This window comes from Lampris incognitus, chromosome 1, assembly GCF_029633865.1.
Source record: "Lampris incognitus isolate fLamInc1 chromosome 1, fLamInc1.hap2, whole genome shotgun sequence".
NCBI lineage: Eukaryota > Metazoa > Chordata > Actinopteri > Lampriformes > Lampridae > Lampris > Lampris incognitus.
Genome location: NC_079211.1, coordinates 116,933,558 through 116,947,606, shown reverse-complemented (window position 1 = coordinate 116,947,606; position 14,049 = coordinate 116,933,558). Strand labels below are relative to the sequence as shown.

At 43.2% G+C, this 14,049-nt stretch overlaps 1 protein-coding gene across 2 annotated transcripts in view; it reads right to left on the bottom strand.

Moving 5' to 3' along the window:
• Nucleotides 1-14,049, bottom strand: part of LOC130108932 (endophilin-B2-like) — a 75,536-nt gene that overhangs the window by 20,497 nt on the left and 40,990 nt on the right. For both annotated transcript variants that reach the window (XM_056275576.1, XM_056275584.1), the window contains exon 7: nucleotides 7,980-8,003. In XM_056275576.1, coding sequence (XP_056131551.1) covers nucleotides 7,980-8,003 — 24 coding nt within the window. The remainder of the gene's footprint in view (nucleotides 1-7,979; nucleotides 8,004-14,049) is intronic.

The window sequence follows — 14,049 nt, the reverse complement described above, 5'->3', positions numbered from 1 at the left end:
TAAGGGTTAAACACGCAACACTAGTCCTAACCTGGAGTGTGTAGAAAAGATGGAAACGAGGAAAAAACAAGAAGAAGGACTGATTTCCAGGACGAGAGAAATAGCGGAGGTGGGCTAGCTTACCGAGGTAGCAGGCTAGCAGTTAGCAGGTCCCTCCGACAAGGCCTTGGCCACGTGGGTCTCAGCTTCCGTAAGCAGCAGACACCGTCTTGGTAGTTTAGTTCCGTTTAGGTTGATGGTGGATGGATCCTCAAAAAAATAAACGAGACTTGGTTTTCTTCAAGTCCTTCAAAGCTGGAATGATATGAACTTGCACCGCGTTCTCAAAGTGACACATCCTGAGGCGTTTAGGCAACCTCCCGCCATTAACAAACTCCAGGAGATGCACACGCACCTCACGGTGACGTCCACTTATATACCCTGCTTAACCAGACCTCCAATCATTTCTCAATGAAAACCAGTCCAAATAAGTAAGAAAAGAAGAGGGGAAAAAGGCAACTATAACCCCTATCACTTCTAACATTCCTCCCCCCATACAAAAAAAAAAAAAATCTGGTTTCAACCTATTTGTTTTTTTGTTTTATCCTTTTTATATTATGTTCTCATTTCCTAAAACAACAACAAGACTATGTACAGCTAATGGAAATTGCTGATTTGTTGACTGGTTGATTAGGTGATGAGGAGCACCTGGCGGATACCCGAATGTAGAGCCAGAGTGAGGGTTAGATACAGGAGGGAACAAAACAAAACTATATGGACACAGGCACAGCCGTGGCCGTAACACCCCCACCCATAAAAACAAGCCCCTACAGGCTTGTTAACAAAAACCCCACAAGAACCAAAAAAACGGACAATGTGCTACATAACATGACAGTAACATGTGACCAAACAAAAAGGTGGAGCACCTCAGCCACAACAATGGATCACCGCAAGTAGCTCCACTACATCCAAAACGTGACCCAAAAATGGCCAGCACCTCCCCATCAACACATGGTCACCTACAAAGTGGCCCCTCAACCACAACAAGTTACTGACAGACAACACAAAGTAGCACACACAACGTGGTCACTGTGCCAACCCACGCCAAATATGTAGCTGCGTTTGACCCGCAGGTGAACCAGCTTCAACTCGTGACCACACAAAACAAAGCACACACAAAATGGTCATCCTGTGGCGACCCATGCCAAATAACGTAGCTGCGTTCGACCCACAGGTGAACCAGCTACAACTTGTGACCAAACAAAACACACAGCACACAGTCACAACACAAGGTGTGCTAGCATGGACCAGCTGGTGGAGGAGGTGCTGGCCATCTCCGGGTCACACCCCAGATGCAGCAAAGCCACATACAAAATAAGGCTTCTCATATCTTTTCCCTGGCCCTGGAGACTGAACAGAGGTGGGAGTAGATTCCGTCATGACAGCCTCACCAGGCCTGTCAGTTGCAGACTGCCTCCTATCCTGTCTGCCAAACTTTCTTTTCCATGACATTTCTCTGTAAGGTTAACTCATAAGAATCTGCTGCCATAGCAGCTTTTCTTAACTCAGTAATGCCCATCTCATTTAGATGTATCTCCATATGCCGGGGTAAACTAGTTTTGAACTGCTCCGCCAACATAAGTTGCCACAACTCTTGAAAGGTATGAGTGTTAGTGCTTGCTAACGACCTGTCAAACACAACCTCCTGATGCCTAGCCAAATCAAGGAAAGTTTCACTTGATTTACGCTGCAGAGACCTGATCTTCTGTCGGTAGGCTTCTGGCACCACCTCATAGGCTGTCAGAACCACCTTCCGCACAGTAGCATAGTCTCTGCTGTCAGAAGCATCTAACGCAGCATAAGCTTCCTGAGCTCTGCCCTCAAGCACACTCTGGACAAGCAACGTCCACCTATTCTCAGGCCATTCTAGCTCTTTGGCAATTTTCTCAAAAGCGTCAAAGAAAGAGCCCACATCATCTCTGTTAAATTTTGGCATGAGTCTCAAACAGCTAGAAACATCAAAACAAGCTTCGTGCTTACATTGTAAGTCAATGTTGTTCACTTTAAGTTTCTCTTGCTCTAATGTCAGATTTGCTAACTCAAGCTGAAACAGCCGCCCCCCCCCCCTCTCTCGCTCTGCTCGTTCATGTATGTGATCTTTGAGGTGTAACACTGAAATCAGGGTCTCCACAATTTCTGGCTTTTTCGTCTCTGGGGTGACGTCTACCTCACAATATTGAGCTACTGAAAGCCAATCTTCCTTTTTAAGCTTACGCAACTCCTTGCGCAAAAAAATCACTCCCACAAAACTCCTCTACATTGAACGTTGCCATGGTTATCGTTATCAAATTCTCTCAAAAGTTAGGCTAACCAAAAGAGACACGACTCTCACAAAATTACCTCTAAAGGTAACTATTACCAAACACTCTTACCGACAAAACATAACCTGCAACAAGAGGTAGCTCATAAATCGAAATATTCCCAGAAATTGATATGAACAGACCGCACACAGAGCGCTCACGACGTTACTCGAAGACCCAAAACCAATACACTGCAGTACACACCAGTAAAACACCTGCAACCATTAGTCAAGTAGCTATCAGCTAACAAGCCAAACCAATCCGTTATCAACCTGTAGACCAATATCCCTGTTTTTAACCACAACACACACGATAAATACATTCACTAACTTCCCTTCTAGCTAGCTTAGTTTTACATACATATACAACCATCTGTTTCAAGTGAGAAGTTGCAGAATAGCTGCACCATGCAGCTATTCTGCACGTAACTCTATGTCCGTGGCCTACATCTAAACCTAGCAACATACGGCTTTCCCCGAGCTGAATCCAACTCATTTGTGCCGCTTCTCACAAACAGAATGCTTGGATGTAACTCGCTACTGACGTCTAATCGCTAACCGGTTTTATCAAACATTAATATGCATTTTATCTTCAAATAAATCACGGACGAGCGCCCCAAATTATGTTACGGACTAGTCGGGTCTAGGGGTTAAGGGTTAAACACGCAACACTAGTCCTAACCTGGAGTGTGTAGAAAAGATGGAAACAAGGAAAAAACAATAAGAAGGACTGATTTCCAAAATGAGAGAAATAGCGGAGGTGGGCTAGTTTACCGAGGTAGCAGGCTAGCAGTTAGCAGGTCCCTCCGACAAGGCCTCGGCCACGTGGGTCTCAGCTTCCGTAAGTGGCAGACACCGTCTTGGTAGTTTAGTTCAGTTTAGGTTGATGGTGGATGGATCCTAAAAAAATAAACGAGACTTGGTTTTCTTCAAAGTCCTTCAAAGCTGGAACGGTGTGAACCTGCACCGCATTCTCAAAGTGGCGCATCCTGAGGCGTTTAGGCAACCTCCCGCCATTAACAAACTCCAGGAGACGCACACGCACCTCACGGTGACGTCCTCTTATATACCCTGCTTAACCAGACCTCCAATCATTTCTCAATGAAAACCAGTCAAAATAAGTAAGAAAAGAAGAGGGGAGAAAGGCAGCTATAACCCCTATCACTTCTAACACCAAGTCCGAAATCTTGGCATTTTAATAGATTCAGATCTCACGTTCACCAGCCATATCAAAGCAATCATTAAAACAGCCTTCTATCATCTTAAAAATATAGCCAGAATCAAGGGTTTGGTATCCCAAAATGACCAAGAGAAGCTCATCCATGCTTTTATTTCCAGTAGAATTGATTACTGTAACGGTCTCTTAACTGGTCTTCCCAAAAAGACCATTAAACAGCTGCAGCTTATTCAGAATGCTGCTGCTAGAGTTTTAACCAGGACCAAGAGAACAGAACACATTATTCCAGTCCTGAAATCTTTAAACTGGTTTCCAGTTAGCAATAGAATAGATTTTAAAGTGCTGCTACTTGTCTACAAATCACTGAATGGTGTAGGCCCAGAATACATCACTGACATGCTTGAAGAGTATAAACCAGACAGGGCTCTAAGATCCATGGGCTCAGGTCAGTTTGTTCAGCGCAGATTCCAAACCAAACCAAACATGGTGAAGCAGCATTTAGCTGTTATGCTGCCTGCAACTGGAACAAACTACCAGAAGATCCTGGATGTGCCCCAAATATAGCAATTTTTGATATCTAGGTTAAAAACATGTCTTTTCTTTTTTTTTCTTGTGCCTATGATTGAGCATTAAAACTTGCACCTTATTCCTACTGCACTTTAATTCTGGAAGTAGATCTCTAGTTACTCCCAGCAGGGAAGTGACTTTGTATTTATTCTTTTTTTTTTCATCCATCCATTATCGGAACCGCTTATCCTGCTCTCAGGGTTGCAGGGATGCTGGAGCCTATCCCAGCAGTCATTGGGCGGCAGGTGGGGAGACACTCTGGACAGGCCACCAGGCCATCACACAGGGCCGACATACACACACATACACATTCATACCTAGGGACAATTTAGTACGGCTGACTCACCTGACCTACATGTCCTTGGACTGTGGGAGGAAATCGGAGCCCCCGGAGGAAACCCACGCAGACACAGGGAGAACATGCAAACTCCATACAGAGGACAACCCGGGATGACCCCCAAGGTTGGACTACCCCGGGGCTCCAACCCAGAACCTTCCTGCTGTGAGGCGACCACACTAACCACTGCGCCACCATGCCGCTTTTTTTTGTACTCTATATTTTCTTTTTATAGTACCTGTCTTTTAATTATATTACTCTTTTTAATTATATTACTATTTGAAAGTACATTTTATGTACTTTGTACTCTTTTAATTATGTTTTATATATGATTGTTCCTATTTGTTTTTATCTACTCTCTTTTAATTATATTTTATAAGGTTGTTCCTTGTGTTTTCATTTGTGTATAGCACGCTGAATTGCCAATTGTATGAAATGTGCTATATAAATAAACTTGCTTTCTTCAGTCTAATCCATACCACAATCACTACATCCAGGGCTCGAAATTAACTTTTTTCCTCAGTGTCCCACAACTGTCCCGAATTCTACTTTGTATTGTCCCGGATATAACCAACAGTGTCCAGAATTTTAATTCTTGTCGTCGCCCCCCCAATTATGCAGAATATATATAATCTGATCCCTTTTTGTCACTTAATCATCACACCATGGACTCTGGTCCACCAAATAAGTTTAAAATACTTATTCTTTTATTAAACAAATGAATATTAGTTTCGGGAGTCGGCAGTCGTTTCGGGAGTCGGCAGTATTGGGGCTTGCATCAGGGGGTTGTTTATTCAACCACCTCAGCATTTCTTTCTTCTTCTTCTTTTAACTGTCGTTGATGATGGTCTATCGCTCTATGAATGTTGCATTGGCGCGAGTCAAGCAGCAGCCACTGGCAGAGTGGATGACGTAGAATGCATTCTATGATTTGCACGAACAGGCGATTGATTGCCCTATCGTGAGGTGCCGCAAGAACGTAAGCCTTCTGTAGTTTCGCCGTTCACACGTTTTTATTAGGGCTGGGACTTTAATGCGTTAATTCGATAATTAATTATAGGAAAAGTAAAGGCGTTAAAAAAATTAACGCATTTTATCGCATTTTATTTTTACACTCCAGTCAACACGGAACGCTTCTCAGTGCACTCGTTTCTGGCATACGGATTATACCAATGCCCCGAGTGACGTCAGTCAAGCGGGAGGCGGAGTAGGTTAGGCTAACAAGTTAGTATGCTAACAACAGATGTGATGGACGACAAGGATGACACCGAGTTGCTTAGCTCTGTGGATGGGGAATTTACATTTAAAAACCGGTCGGATGGAAGCCTAGATAAGAGCACTGTTGTGTGCAGACTCTGCAACAAAGGTTTGCATTCCACCGCAGTTATTCAAGCCTCCGGTACCACCTAAATGCAAAACACGTTGCAGCTAGTACGAACACCGGAGCTAACGCTAACGCTAGTGCTCGTGCTCCTAGTACAACCAAGCAGAGTCGCCAACCGACTCTCCACCAGATGACGGGGTTCAAAGCCAAGATGAGTAAGTCCACGTCTGATAAATTAACAAACTCACTGGCGAAATGGATTGCTGTGGACTGTAGACCACTTTCAGTGGTAGAAGATCAGGGGTTACAAAAAGTACTGTGTTTACAAAACAAACTTGTTTTGAACAAAATAAACAGGATTTTGTTGTTTAAACTTATGTATGTGTCTATTCATTGATTTAGTCATCTACCAAGACCTGTTTGAATTGAAAAATGTTGCTTCTGGTGTCAAATATCGATATGCGATTAATTACAATTAATTAATTACAAAGCCCATAATTAATTCGATTAATTTTTTGATCAAGTCCCACCACTAGTTTTTATTAAATTATTCAAATGACAAAGTAACGTCTAGATACTCATAATTAATGACTTTGCAAATAACATCTATTTCGAAGTTTACTTTGACATTTTTTTTCACTGTCCCGGAATTGTCCCAGACAAAATATATTTGTGCCCCAGTAGGATTTTTTATGGTCCCCGGGACATCGTTAATTTCGAGAACTGACTACATCCTCTACATCTATACCCGTTTTTATCTTTTATACATGGACACCACCATCACTACTGTCCTCTACATCTACAACCCTTTATATCATTTATACATGGACACCACCATCACTGTCCTCTATACCAACACCCCTTTATATCCTTTATACATGGACACCTCCATCACTGTCCTCTATAACTACAACCCTTTTGTACCCTTTTTTTAAAGACTGAGTGTGGGGAAACAGGCTAAAAACAAGCGCTTACTTACGTTTTAATACCACTCCCTGGCCTTGGCAGTAGTTAATACTGCTGCTCTTAAAAACTCAGAATTAACTTCATTCTACAAATTATAGGCTTGCACACTGCCATCGTAAAAACTGGGATAAATGGCCAAACCTACTGGTGCAGTATCTTCCCCAGACTTCCATAGAACTTTCTTGCTATGAGCAGCCAGGAAAGCGTGCAGGCCAAAGCACGTATAAAAGCAAATTCCAAACATCCTCAACTTGAGAGGTAATTCCTTGAGAAATTAAAGAATATTTTTTTCATGGTCAAGGAGTGTTCAGAATTTTCACTGGGCATACTTGTATTAACGCCATCATTAGAGAAGAGACTTCCTCCATCTTACAATTGAACACACACATACATACACACACACACACACACACACACACACACACACACACTCGCATGCAGGGAGTGGGTGGTTGAAGAAATGCTTCCTCTGAATTTTTTCCATCCTCGCTGTCCTTCCTCCAGGGGCAGCCAGGATCAGTGGGCAGCCCTTTTTCTTCAGCCCCCAATGACCAACTCCAGGTGGATGTAGATGGCCACGGAGAGGACATAAGTCTTTATTTGGGTTCTTTTTGATACTGGAGTAAACCCATATCAGCACAGGTAGAGCATGCAAACTCCACACAGAAAGGTCCCTAGTCAGGAGATAGCACACCTGACCACAGAGAGAACATGCAGAGTACACAGACAGCCGCTGCACACAGACAGCCACTGTACACTGACAGGCCTGGAGAGAACATGCAAACTCCCCCCAGTAATAATCCCGCCCCGGGCAGGAATCAAACCTAGGACCTTCTTGCTGTGAGGCAGCGGTGCAAGCACTGCGCCACAGAACCATTTGAATTCTATATCACTTACCAAGTAGAAAGTTCCCTTTTTGATCACGCGTCAAGTGACACATACTGGCTGTGGTGTTGTGTTTTCCAACAAGAGTGGAAAAACATTGATCTTAACCTCGTCAAGAAGAAACATTTGCTGACATGTTCTACCCTAGAACGGAATTTCAGTATTATCTTAATGGCGATTGTTGGTGAATATAGGAGGCCACCACACCTAATGGGTCAAATACTGTACATAAACTAAACTACATTCGAAGTATGCCATACTATCCCCTTCAGTAAAATCACTTTGCACAGCTCAGAGGTGGCATGATGGGATCAGAGAGTTGGAATAAGCCCAAAGAGCTGTAGCAGAACGACAAAGGGAACAACACTGATGTTGTTATACTCACTTTTTCAACTTCTTCGGTCCAGAGCTGAGAGGGCATGGTATAACAGGGAGTGGGTAGAACATGAGAGAGAGAGAGAGAGAGAGAGAGAGAGAGAGAGAGAGAGAGAGAGAGAGAGAGATTTATGACATTACAAGGAGCTGTTACGGCACTTGAGAGGACATTTTTCAGTGTAATCATATGTACAGGTAATGCCTACTTTAACTACTATCAATAAGAAGGCTCTCTAGAATATTCTCTTTTTAATGCAATAGGTTAATCATTTATGTGTATTTTTTCAACAAGCTTTCGTCATAATATTGTACAAGTAGGGAACAAAAAACAGGAGAATGCTTGAAAGAGCTCTTTAGAGGCCCCAAGAGCTAGCACAGAAAATATTTTTACTTTTGATAAAGCCTTTAGACAGACCAGACTGCTCTGCAGTGGCAGCGTTTCCCCAAAACCTAGCGTATGGCAGTGATGACAAAACACAAATACAGTGTATGTCTCACACCAGAATATTGCACCGCATCTAACGTACGTAATGGCACCATAAAATTACATAGACTCTCAGGACCAAATAATCTTAAGCACGAGAACAAGTAAAATGTATGTAAAAATCTAACTGGCAATGTACACAACCTAGAGAAAAGAGACAAGATCTGCTTAAAAGTCTCCACACAAAAACTGCTCAGACACACCTGTGCATAAATGCTATAAATATCATGTAGAAGATGCCTAAACAATGCAAGACCTGGGGTGTCCAGGTAACGTGGTGGTCTATTCCGTTGCCTACCAACACAGGGATCTCCAGTTTGAATCCCCGTGTTACCTCCGGCTTGGTCGAGGGTCCCTACAAACACACCGTGCCTGCGGGTGGGAAGCCGGATGTGGGTATGTGTCCTGGTCGCTCCACTAGTGCCTCCTTTGGTCGGTCGGGGCGCCTGATCGGGGGGGAGGGGTAACTGGGGGGGAATAGCGTAATCCGCCCACGCGCTACGTCCCCCTGGCGAAACTCCTCACTGTCAGCTGAAAAGAAGCGGCTGGCGACTCCACATGTATAGGAGGAGGCATGTGGTAGTCTGCAGCCTTTCCCTGATCGGCAGAGACAGTGGAGCAGCGACCGGGACAACTCAGAAGTGTTGGGAAAAAGAGGGAAAATTAAAAACAAACAAAAACAATGCAAGGCAAGACGTTCACACCACACAAATGCTTATGCCCTAATCCGCAATTTACTAACTGTGTGGACTCAACAATAGCCTATTGATTCTATAGGTCTAGGCAATGCAGACTCAAAATACTCAGCTCAATCATTTTGCGACTGCTAATGTGTCTCACAAATTGCGAATTTTGAGGTTTTAAAGTGTTTTCTTTGGTAGGATAGATAAAAACACAGGTCTTGCCTTTCTGTGCTCACAGTAAAGTCATTAGGTTAGTCCATGAGAGGGTAGCAGCAAGGATGCAGCTGAGCAAATGTACCCACAAGTTCCTCCAAATCAAGCGTTTTCGCCAATTCTTTTTCCACTGACAGCATCAAGTGGCTTAGTTTTTCATCTCCCATCATGATCCTCTAATATGTCTTTACTCTTTTAAGGACTGAGAAAAAGCATTCATTTGAAACTGTTGAGATGGGTAGAGTTACCACAATTTCAAACAGTTTGACCACTCCAATGAATGCAATTAGCAAGGACTGCAATCTTATGAGAGCTGGCAGAATGTTGTCTTCTGTTTGAGTGTCCCCCGTAGTTAGGAACATCTTGGCAGAGCTTGCCTGGGACTGTAGCACAATTTAATCTATGTGCAGTGCATTGTATTTTGCAAATTCGTCAGTTTTGGTGAGATCCATGAACTCAGGTGAGCTTTAGTCAAAAGACTAATGACTGTAGAAGGCCCTCATTGTCACTGAACTGGCAACTGAATTTAGCGATGAAACAGTCTATAACAGCATAGCATAGCCTTTTTGTGCTGTCTATTCCCACATTCTCTCTATGTCCACTAGTGGAGTCAGTTAACCGTTCAAGAGTGATGATAACTTCTATAGTCTTGCTGGTCGGGAGTTGGATACTGTGGCTCTTTCCTCAGGTGTCACACAAAGTGTGACAGCCAAGATTTTTGCCTTTTCTGATAGTGCCTCCAATTCAGCATCAGATCTAATCATCTCAAGTGGCCATTTTTTGCTCCAGATCAGAGCTACTGCTTTGAGGACAAGGCAAGACTCTTGTAGCTGTTCAGAGAAATTAGCAGCTAAAATCTTCTCAACAATGTTAAGTTTCACAATAATTTGGACCTGCAGCCTCAACTGATCCATCCTTGGAAGAAGCAGCCGTTGTATCCAAAACAACCATGACCACCTCATAGCGCAATATCAGCTTCTGGATAGTTCTGTACCAGTACAGGCACCTAGTTGTACAGGTCCGTTCCAGCTCTAGTATCTCTGTCCCAGGTGTTTTTGAGCAACAAAGGAATACAGCATTTGGATCACGTCAAAAAAAGTCTTTCAGTTCAGGAATGTTACTAATAGTATTTACAACAACTAAAGTCAGTCTATGGGCATAGCAATGAGTGTACACTGCATGAGGTATTTTCTCTCTAATTTTTGCCTGAACTCCATTGACTTGCCCTGTCCTGGTTAAGACGCTGAACTGCAACCGCAGGCTGTAGAGGGGTAGCACCTTACCTCAGCAAGGGCCCTTTGGCTAAGGACGACGTCCCTACTGATAGATCTGGTCCTCCTGCATGCCCGTATGGTACTTCCCATGGTGTCCAGTCAAGCCAACATATTGGGATAGGAGAAGGGAACTCTGATTTGAAATTCACCTGCTGCCTTGTGGGTTGATGCCTCTTTAGGCAAAGGCTAGGAGAAAGAAACACTGACAACAAAACCACCTGCTGCCTTGTAGGTTGATGCCTCTTTAGGCAAAGGCTAGGAGAAGGTAACTCTGAATTCAAATCCCCGGGCACAGTCTATCTGTCATCTGTCAGTACCCGGAAAGGGTAAACCGTGGCGGCTCCGCTCAGTCAACTCGACAGTGGTTCCGGCAACTGGCAGCTTCGTTTGTCAACTCGGCAGCAGTTCTGGCAGAAAGCAACAGGATTCTTCTGCGGCAATCTCAGCTACGCTGTGCCACCGAACAACAGAAAATCGTGCCAAGGGACACTTAGAGCACCAAATAGTGTCATCATCTAGGGAGCAGCCTCACATTTGAATATGGAGATAGTGGATATACCATCTTTGTAATAACTTAAGCTTTACCTGTTTCGGGTGAAGGCGTGTGTTCCATTGACTGAGCCCCGCATAACACTGGCACCACCATAGTATTGTCCAACGCAAAACTGTACGTCTACACCCAACTCAGTCAGCTTATTAACAACAAAGTTAAAAAGTGAATCTGCACACAGGTCCTGTATATATAAAGTTCCTATAGCATGCTCTTTTACAACACCAGAATTTACCGCAGAAGAATTGCAAGCTGCTCCTTCTTAGACAAGTCTTTTGGTTTCTTTGGCCAAAATCAGAATCAGAATCATTTTTATTGGCCATGTAGATTTGCACATACAATGAACCTGGTTTTGCGGCTCTCTCGGAGTACTTAACATAGAATAACAACGCTACAACACAATAATCTAAAAGTGGAAAAAAACTTGGCCTCTTTAACTTGAGTGATAATTGTCTTCACAATAGTTTCCCCAAAAACTGTGATATGATCATTTTGACTGTCCTTTGCCGTATAATCTCAGTATGTTCTGTCCATGCTCACCTTCATTGCACTGTCTATTTCTCCAAAGACATCCATCAGTTCAGTAAAGTTTCCTCTGTTGCTTGACTCCTTGCGCTCATCGTGTCCACGAAAGTGCAACCTCTGACAGCCCAGGTAACTTGCTGCTCGTAGCAAAGCTTTGACTTGAACTTGATTTTCTCTCACCTCTGCTGATCTATTGCTGTTAATGACTGTTTTTATATATGGCTTTTTACCAGCGCAAACATCCTTGTATTCCGTCCATAGCTTCATGGCATCTCTGCGTCATAGACGATCTTAAAGTTCCCATAACTGTGCATGCCTATTCTTCCAGCAAGTAAAACTTCCAATTTACCCAGTTTCCCCTTGGGGATGAATAAAGTATTCAGATTCACTCTATTAATGGCCATGCTCCACTTCTCTCTCCCGGTCCAAGTGGAAAACCTCCAAAATGACGGCAAGTGAAGCAAAAAACAGCATCCTCTGAAATGGAACATTCAACCCATTCGCAAGTCTTGTAAAGTTGCATTGAAAAATTTCTCCCATTTCTGATGGGAAAGCTAGCTAGCTGCGGCTGTTTTGGCACTTCGTTTTTATTTTTACTGATATCATTCCTTATGCTAGCGCTGCTAACACGAGGTAGCATCAGAGATGTAACGCTAGGCTGGGACTGAGCTGTGTTAGATGGCATTTTGCTGACTGTGTCTCCTTTGTCAGTACCATGCTGCTCAGTGATGAACTTTTTTGTTAAAAAACTGTCTAAAGATGACTGCTTAGGCAGCCTTGTTCTCTTCATTTTTCTGCGGTTGTCCAATAATAGCGCGCAGCCAAGCACGCTGACCACAGTGAAGCAATGTCATAGTGGTTCTCATGGCAACAAGTTTAGTGTGAGACTGAACCTGGGAAATCTGCCAAATTACTGTATTTATTAACTTGCCATTTATTCCACGGTGTTTAAACAAGAAATTTAGTTCACATTTCAATCTAAGTCACGAATTTTCCCATTTTTATTGCCACACTAGGGTGTGGCAACTGCCATACTCTGCCATATGCAAACGCCGCCCTTACTGCTCAATCCAGAAATACTAACTGTACATGAACATCCATGTTAGAGTAGAAAGATGTTGAATTTAAATGCATTACCTTAATTGGATAATGGGGTTTTATCAAACATGTTTCAATATTGAACAAATCCCATACAATACGTGAATCTGCCCTGTGTTCAAGTTTATACAGTTGTGATGAAATTGCCTTGTATTAAGAGTATAGTTTTGACTAGCTGATTCATAATATTTATAAAACTAATTCTGCTCTAGAAGTGCCTGGGGAAACTGGCAAAAGGGTGTTGCATCTTGCCATCGTGCTACCATGATATCATGCAGATGGTAGTTCTGAGTCATCAGCAATGACCAGAAGTCGGTGAAGCAACTCATGCTTTGATTATCTCCACCCTCAAAAGATAGAAATAATTATCTGGTGCAGTAAATATTGATTGATATTAAAAAAGAATAGCATGGGCTATGAAAGTAACTAGTACAAGAATAAATATTATCAGACATGTGCGAACTTGACCCTGATATGCACCAGTTATATTCAACCCTTAAACTTTCTTAACCAAGATAATCAGTGTACCCATTGCAAATGATATTCACCACAATGTAGGTACAAATGCAGTAGCTAAATAAAACAGAGGACCCAAAGTGTTCCACATTACTGAGGGCTCCAAAGTGGGCATATACTATCAGTTCTTATCTTCACTTATTTCAAATTGTGGGTTATAATTTAGTATTTTGGTCAATGCCAAATTAGATGTCCTCTTGACTTGTCGAGATGGCTGTCAATTAGGCAACTTCAGTGTATAGTTTAAGATTAGGCTATTCATAACTGCTAATGGCAATAGGAAAAAATATAGTGGTCTTCAACCACTCCTTAGTTTAGTCCTTCTAATTTCTGTCCAATCTCTAAAATGTTCAAAGCCTAGAGATCCCAGAAATCAATCCATCCATCCATTATCTGAACCGCTTATCCTGCTCTCTGGGTCACGGGGATGCTGGAGCCTATCCCAGCAGTCATTGGGTGGCAGATGGGGAGACACCCTGGACAGGCCCACAGGCCATCTCACATACACACACACACACACACACGCACGCACACACCTAGGGACAATTTAGTACGGCCAATTCACCTGACCTACTTGTCTTTGGACTGTGGAAGGAAACCGGAGCACCCAGAGGAAACCCATGCAGACACGGGGAGAACATGCAAACTCCACACAGAGGACGACCTGGGACGACCCCCAAGGTTGGACTACCCCGGGGCTCAAACCCAGAACCTTCTTACTGTGAGGCAACCGCGCT